Source organism: Sinocyclocheilus grahami, unplaced genomic scaffold (assembly GCF_001515645.1).
Source record: "Sinocyclocheilus grahami isolate Dianchi unplaced genomic scaffold, SAMN03320097.WGS_v1.1 scaffold181.1, whole genome shotgun sequence".
Lineage (NCBI taxonomy): Eukaryota > Metazoa > Chordata > Actinopteri > Cypriniformes > Cyprinidae > Sinocyclocheilus > Sinocyclocheilus grahami.
In genome coordinates this window covers 1,396,506-1,404,772 of record NW_015505360.1, presented here as the reverse complement: position 1 = coordinate 1,404,772, position 8,267 = coordinate 1,396,506, and the positions used below count along the sequence as shown (strand labels likewise).

Here is an 8,267-nt window from a genome sequence, read left to right as displayed (position 1 = left end):
GCCCCCATAAGCCCCCCCACGAGCCTCTTCACAAGCCCCCCCACAAACCTCCTCACAAGCCCCCCCACAAACCTCCTCACAAACCCCCCCACAAACCCCACCCTATCTTCCACGATTAAGTTCCACCAAAGGCTCCAGAACAATCTTAACTTCAAGACCCATCTCAGTCTCCAACCTTGCCTCACCTGCTGGAGAATAAAATAAACCAATAGTAATTCATGAATGGTGAATGGGCTCATATCATATGCTGTATTTTATTTATATATTCCTCCTCCCCTCTTCTCTGACATAATTATATGGTATGTTGAAATCTTCTGATTGTATAGTAGTTTGTTTCATGTTTCATTCCATTTCAATAAACGCAAAGTAAAATTTAAGACATTTGCCTTTTTCTTTAAAACTCAAATATGTAACTTCACAAATTATAACAATACAGTGAAACACAAAATCACAAAATATGAGAGGGCAGTGGATCTCATTCAGTGCATTTGCATGTAAAAAATGTATGAAAATTCTCATTCAGAATTTATGATTCATAAATAATTTTACACTAAAACGTTTACAATAAAATAAATCCATGTATATGCAAGAACCACATACTCCTGATGACAAAGCACTTTGTTCAGCCACTTTGACATACAATACATATCATTAGAAATGGAACAAGTGACTCAACTACTAAACTATTTCTGAGTAATAATAAATTAAATAAATGCCATCACAAATGCAGCCTGAAGAGGTGTACGCACAATTCAGACAAATGAGAGGTCCAAACACAATCGCGTATGGCTGTATAAAAACTGAAAATGGCACATTTCCTTTACTCAAAGATCTTGCTGTGTATGCTCTTGTAACAGAGGCCGGCTGGTAGGTGCTGTGTAGGTAGACCTCACTCCCCTGATCTCAAGAGGTGCACTAGCGACTGACGCTAGGGGCTGAGGTCTTTAGCCACCTTGTTAGTGCATCTGCCTTCCATGCCAGAGACCAGGTTTTGAGTCCCGCTCGGAGCGGGTGTGTGTAGTAGGCTTACATTGGTGCCGTGACCCGGATGGGAGTGAGGTCTAGGGGGGTAGGTTTACCTGCACAGTACCTACACTGTGAAAAATGATTCTGAGTTTTAGTCAGGTGGACAAGTAAAATCATGTCCTGTCAACTTTCAGTGTCTCACTACGCAATAGGATGAGTTATAACAACCTCAACTTGAAGGGAAATGGAAAACTTTAAATAAAGTGCCAGAAACTCTATGTCATGATGACGTACTATTTTAACGAACTTGAGACGCGCCATCTGCCATTTTCTGAATGAGAAAAGATGAAGGAGCCCGTGTTTAAATGATTACAGATGGACTTTATGGACTGCAGATAATGGAATGGGTAAGTACCCTGATTTGTGATTTCTATAATGTTAATTTAGGCTTGTTTCGTTGGCGCTCACCGTCTGCGTTTTGATTTCAGGCAATCACATTTTGTGAACTAAGCCACACGCACTGCCAGGCAAATTCGTGTTTATTCCCTTTCAGACGTTCAGACTTGAAATAAACCAAATAGAATAATAAATTTGTTTTTATTTTTTAAGACAGGGGGAGGGGGAGAAAGGATGAAGGAAAGGAAGTCGTGGCCTAATGGTTAGAGAGTCGGACTCGTAACCCCAAGGTTGTGGGTTCGAGTCTCGTACCAGGAGGGATTGTAGGTGGGGGGAGTGAATGTACAGCACTCTCTCCCACCTTCAATACCACGACTGAGGTGTCCTTGAGCAAGGCACCGAACCCCCAACTGCTCCCCGGGTGCCGCAGCATAAATGGCTGCCCACTGCTCTGGGTGTGTGTTCACGGTGTGTGTGTTCACTGCTGTGTGTGTGCACTTTGGATGGTGCACACACATGCAGAGCACTAATTCTGAGTATGGGTCACCATACTTAGCCACATGTCACGTCACTTTAGGATAAATGAATAAAGAAAAACAAAGGATTGAACGAATAAAGCTGGTACTTTAACAATCCTATATTTTACAGACAACAAACCAAAGAATGAGGACAGCAGCATTGCTGGGCCTGCCGTGGTACATGCGAGAGACTCCTTCAAAATTCATGAAGATATGCGAGGTAAGCTGAAACATGTAAGGCAAAACAATGGAAAATTGAACATTAGATCTCTTAATTTGCAGGGGTCTGGGGACTGTATTTGTGTAATTGCTTTTAAGTAATAGTACCTTGTTTTGTTTACATTCTATAAAGCCCAGTGACCGTGAAGAGGATGTGATCAAGGCTCTGGTGATTGGAAGCCTAGTGGTTGAGGACCTCTCCCAGCGTTCTACAATGATGTTGCCCTTGTGATTGAGGAAGAAGTGGTAATGCATCATCTGAGTGATATACCTAATGCTTTTCTGAACCTGATGGGCCTGGTGTATGCATTAAACCTCGACTACCCAAAGGAATTCAAATTCACATTTGAAGTGATACAGCGTCTGTTTATTGGAGTCGGGTCAGACTCTTGCACCGCAAGTGGCTGCGATTAGACAGAAAACAAACAAACAAACAAAAAAAATGTCCCTTCTTGCTACCGTTTAATCGATGGACTGGTTTAAAGTGTAAGAGCATTGTTGTTTTATATCTCATTGTTTTAAGTGGAACATTGGTATTCTTGACATTTTTTGTTGTTACCTTGTACTGCTTCCTCTTTCATTGTCATGTTTCTACGATTGGGAATTGAAGACCGTTTTTGAACAGTGAAGTTTTTTAACACAGCATTGTGAATTCTTCATGTACATTTGTTCCTGCAATGAAAATATCTGATAATGACAAGGAGATTTATTTGTACTATTTTGGCACTAAGATGGCTCTGTGCATAGAGAAGTTTGCACATGTTTGTGTGAGCTGTGTATATGTGAAGATTTTTCTAGTGCAGTGTTTTTATATCTTTGCAAGAGAATTCTTTGTGTCTGTGTTTTTGGATGCAATGTATCCATTTAAAGTAAATGCTGAGTTTCAATTTTGCACTTGATTTCATAAAAAAATCTGGTTCCAGATAGATATCCAGAACTTCTTGTCAAAGCAATGAAGTCCAGTAAACTCAAATAGTTAAGTTATGATGTTGAGTAAAAATTACTATTTTATGTCAGTTAGACTTAGTTCATGGTTGTGAAAACATGAAATATTAAGTTCAACCAATATGTTTTTCAGTTGACTTAACTACAAATTTTAAATGCTCATTAATTGTTACAGTACGTTGGCTCAATTTACTGCAAGTTATTTCAACAACTACATATAAGTTGAGTGAACTTAACACCTAATGTTTGCTAAACTTAAGTCAATGCAAGAAGATGACTTGACAAAGTCAAGTTGTCAACAAATCATTTTTTTACAGTGTACCAGCTGTTACACACTCAGTTGGAAAGCCTGTGTGTGCAAGAAAAAGAGGTGCGCTGAGGTTGAACAGAAAGTTTGTTTTGAAATGGTTTGTCCATGTTCTACGCATTTTACGCACGTGCACGCAGCTACACTGTAAAAAATGATTTGTTGACACAACTTGACTTTATGAATTTTGAAGGAGTCTCTCGCATGTACCACGGCAGGCCCAGCAATGCTGCTGTCCTCATTCTTTGGTTTGTTGTCTGTAAAATATAGGGTAGTTAAAGTACCAGCTTTATTCGTTCAATCCTCTGTTTTTCTTTATTCGTTTATCCAACCATTTTTGTAAACCAAGACTGACATTTTTATGCTTTCATCATATAAAGAGATTGTATGATTCCAGAAGACTTGGAATATGACATACAAATCATATCGGTTTCTTTTTAGACACTTACTCTGAACACACTGATATGGTCACAAGTTAAATGCTTCTTCAGAGATAGGTCACTCCTAAATGTGCATACACAATCTTTATAGATGCATGGGAGTGGACAGTGACTTGCCTGATGGCAGTGTTTCAGCTTGTAGTGTGAGAACCTCATCGATACGGAGTTGTGCTTCCACTCTGCTTGTACACACATTCAAATAAAGTAATTTGTAATCATAACTTAAGTTAAATAATAATAATCATCACCATCATCGTCGTCTCGGAAAATTTTCTTACATTAGCGTACATTCTTACACCATATAAGGCTCTGATGTGCAAACAGATGTTTTACAAGTCTTATAGATATAAGTTGAACTAGCTAAGTCTTCATTAGCTTATATAGCATATAACTAATAACATTTGCATTTTCCAGTAACTTTAGGCGTACGTTTTATTTTTTTTATTAACTTACATTTCGCCAAATTCACAGTGTACAGGAGATCCGAGAACAGCGGCTGTAACAGTTCGGTAGAACACTCAAGCTGTTTGTATTCATCCGTTCTCTCAGCACAGCATGTCTCAATTCAGTGAACGTTTGGAGTTAATGGCATGACATATACTCCGAAATATTGGTTTATTTCAAGTCTGAACGTCTGAAAGTGAATAAACACGAATTTGCCTGGCAGTGCGTGTGGCTTAGTTCGCAAAATGTGATTGCCTGAAATCAAAACGCGGACGGTGAGCGCCAACGAAACAAGCCTAAATTAACATTATAGAAATCACAAATCAGGGTACTTATCCATTCCATTATCTGCAGTCCATAAAGTCCATCTGCAATCGTTTCAACGCGGGCTCCATCATCTTTTCTCGCATGATCAACAACTTCACGTGCAGAAAATGGCGGCTAGCACGACTCTCAAGTTCGTTAAAATAGTACGTCATCATGACGTAGAGTTTCTGGCACATGCGCATCACACAGAAAATTGATAGAACGTATGCTTTGTTGTTATATGAACATGTTATTTAAAGTTTTCCATTTCCCTTCAAGTTGAGGTTGTTATAACTCATCCTATTGTGTAGACACTTAAAGTTGACAGGACAGTATTTTACTTGTCCACCTGACTAAAACTCAGAATAATTTTTTACAGTGTAGGCACTGTGTGGACATGCTCCCTTATTAAAATCCATGTATTAGAATAGAATAATTTGTATTCATTAACATTAGAATGAGGGTATAAGAACGAATTTATGTGCTGACATTTTGCCTGAGCATATAAATAGGCCTACAGATCCCTCATTCACTAATAATTTTGTAATTATCAGTGGTCACAGTCTGTGCATAGTTTCATTTATCTGCTCATGGCCTAATGGTTGTGGCCTAATGGTTAGAGAGTTGGAATTGTAAGCCGAAGGTTGGGTCAGGGTGAAATGCAAAGGACAAATTTCGAGTATGGGACTCCATATTTGGCTACATGTCACATCACTTTTTTTCCACATTATACCTGCCTATATCATGGTAAGGTTTAATAATTTTTTCTATAATATGTGCACTAACTAGTTTTAGTACCAAACTTCCTGACCTAAAATGCATTGGCACGCTTTCCACCCTGCATGGTGACAAATGAACAATTTATTTTGATCCAGAACAGAGCAAAATGAATATGCTTGCATCATTGTTTAACAACAAAATGCTTTTCCTCCTAACATTTATTTTATTTTTATTGAACCTAAATTCAGAGGTCAGCATCACTGTAAAGTAGATGAACTGATCATGTGGTTGCCATCACTTCTGTGTCCGTGCATGTTCCCTACGTGACAAACTCAGTTCTCCACCCACCATTGTCTCGTGTACCAGTCAGTCTGTCCAGGTCTTTCTCGCAGTTGTCTAGAGGCGCCACATAACCTGCGCATGACATCCGATCCTGGCTGAGACAAAGTTGATTCTTCAGATGTGAATGCACAAGAGATGCACAAAACTTCATTGTGTTTTCTCTATTTATAGAACTTGAATCAGTGCAACACTGAAACCAAACCAAAACATTTCGTACAGAACAAAGTGCCTTAAAATTGCCTGCCTACACACTGACACAAAACCTTTCAAACTCTTATTTCACATAATCCCCTGACGTATAGACGGACCCTCTCCGGGGAACAGGTGGGTCTATATCTACACAGGCAGCTCATCCTCAGCTTGCAATCATTCCCTGTAGGAGAAACAGAGATTGTGAGAATTTGTCCAGACGTGAAGATGTTGGCAGTTGTGGTTGTGTTATTCCTGGCAGCCGGCGTGAGCGACAGCGTGATTTTGAGTAAATGCGAGCTGAAGCAGCAGCTTGAAAGTGTCATTACTCTGCCAATTCCCAATTCTGCAGACATGCTGGCACAGAGTGAGTCTCTATTTACATCCAGAGCTTTAGATAACAATCATTGCTTCTGTGAAGATTAATATAGTTAATACCGTTTAATTAGTTTCCAGGTGAGCATACAGTGATTTTTTTTTTGCCATTGATGTTTCCACAAAGAACTTTTAACATCCACGGAATCTTTCCATTCCTCAAAAGGTTCTTCGAATAGAATGGCTGTGATATTCTTCAAAAATGACTTTTCGGGTTGCATGGAATAATGAAAACTCTTTTTACAGTCGTGTGTCACGTCCAGCTGACCTCTGGCTTCAATACCAGTGCCATTAAGACGATCCCTGAGCCACAAGAGCGCAATGGTGGTCACGGTTCTCGCCGTGGTAGGTCCCCCAGAGGAAAAAATTCAGGCGACTCCTCCAGTTTGGAAAGTGACGAGGACAAAAGTGAGGTCTGGACTCTGTACGGCTTGTTCCAGCTTAGTGACCACGTGGTGTGCCGCTCTATTCAAAGTCGTACACTGAACCTCTGTAGGCTGACCTGCGACAGTGAGTATATGAAAGAGACAATGTACTGGTCGATACAGCAAAATAACCATAACAGGGTGATCAGGACCAGTTTGGGGTTCATTTGAAAGAATTAATACTTTAATTCAGCAAGGATGCATTAAAATGATCAAAAGTGACAGTAAAGACATTCATAATATTACAAACGGTTTCTATTCAAATAAATGCTGTTCTTTTTATTCATCAAAGAATCCTGAAAAAGAGTATGTTTCCACAAAAATATGAAGCAGCACAACTGTTTTCAACATTGATAATAATCAGAAATGTATCTTGAGCAGCAAATCAGAATGATTTCTGAAGGATCATGTGACACTGAAGACTGGAGTAATGATGCTGAAAATTCAGCTTTGACCACAGAAACAAATTACATTTTACAACATATTCAAATAGAAAACAGTTATTTTAATTTGTAATATTGCTTCAGAATATTACTGTTTTTACTGTATGTTTGATCAAATAAATGCAGCCTTGGTGAGCAGAAGGGACTTTTTTATATGCATAAATATTCTCTAAAATGAAACGAAATGTGATTGTTCACTTTTTCAGAGCTGATTGACGATGACACCAGTGATGACATCGCCTGTGTCCAGGCCCTTATAAATGCAGTGTGAGTAAATTGAATTTAATAGTACACACAAAAATCAGAAGATTATATTATCATATCAAGCTATTATCAAGTGTAGTATGATTTAACTGTGCTATAACATTACACAGTATTCCTGAAATGTGTTTGTAGATGTATTAATTAATTTTGCAGACTGTAGTTTTCATGTTTATTCCATGTATAAAATATATTAGTGAATATAAAGCAGATGAATGCAAGTGTCCTGATATTATGTTCATCTGACTATAACAGAACTGCGCCGATTCCTGACCGCAAAACTGCTAGACACATCCGTGAAATGTAAGTGAATGAAACAAGAACCAATTCAATACAGCAATTACTTGAAAACATGAATGAATTTACTGTGTTTGCATGATGCAAGTATATTAAAAATTGACACTGAGATCTCTAACTCAGCTACTGTCACTGCTTGACTAAACCAGATTTCTAAAAATGATACTTGATTGTTTGACAGGATCTCGCTGATCCACCAGCCACAGTGCATCGCCGTGAACGCCACTTCATACTTCGCCGACTGTTAAACACCCTGAATTCAAGACCTCTTGATTTGAGTCCTGACCTCTTGTAGCTCCTTCTGTGCATTTATATTCGTAGCTTTCTTGCAAGACAACAAAATCCCAGCACAAGTAGCTTGTGTTTTGTATACGAGTCATTAAAACCATTTTAAAAGCAGTGTTGTGCCCATGAGCTTCATTAATTCCGCTGTGCCTCTTCAGTCTGAAATAGATAACTGAGATGAACATTTCCATGTCCATTGTGCTACCAAAGACAACTCAAATCAAATGGAAAGGAGGTAAAAAATGTGTGGTGTGTAAGAGTTGGTGGTTGATACTGTAAAATGACTGAATGATGGTTCAGTAATTTGTCAGTAAGTGGTTAAGATACGTGAGTTAAGATATTTTATGCACCATTTTCTGTATTGAGTGGGCAGTATAATAAGTACATAA

At 38.7% G+C, this 8,267-nt stretch overlaps 1 protein-coding gene across 1 annotated transcript; it reads left to right on the top strand.

Moving 5' to 3' along the window:
- Positions 1 to 5,960: 5,960 nt before the first annotated feature.
- On the top strand, positions 5,961 to 7,967 carry LOC107594357 (lysozyme C, milk isozyme). Its single transcript, XM_016284367.1, has 5 exons — positions 5,961 to 6,159; positions 6,414 to 6,677; positions 7,242 to 7,302; positions 7,552 to 7,599; positions 7,775 to 7,967. The coding sequence occupies exons 1-5, from the start codon at positions 6,021 to 6,023 to the stop codon at positions 7,839 to 7,841; spliced, it is 579 nt and encodes a 192-aa protein (XP_016139853.1). The 5' UTR covers positions 5,961 to 6,020; the 3' UTR covers positions 7,842 to 7,967.
- Positions 7,968 to 8,267: the final 300 nt, after the last annotated feature.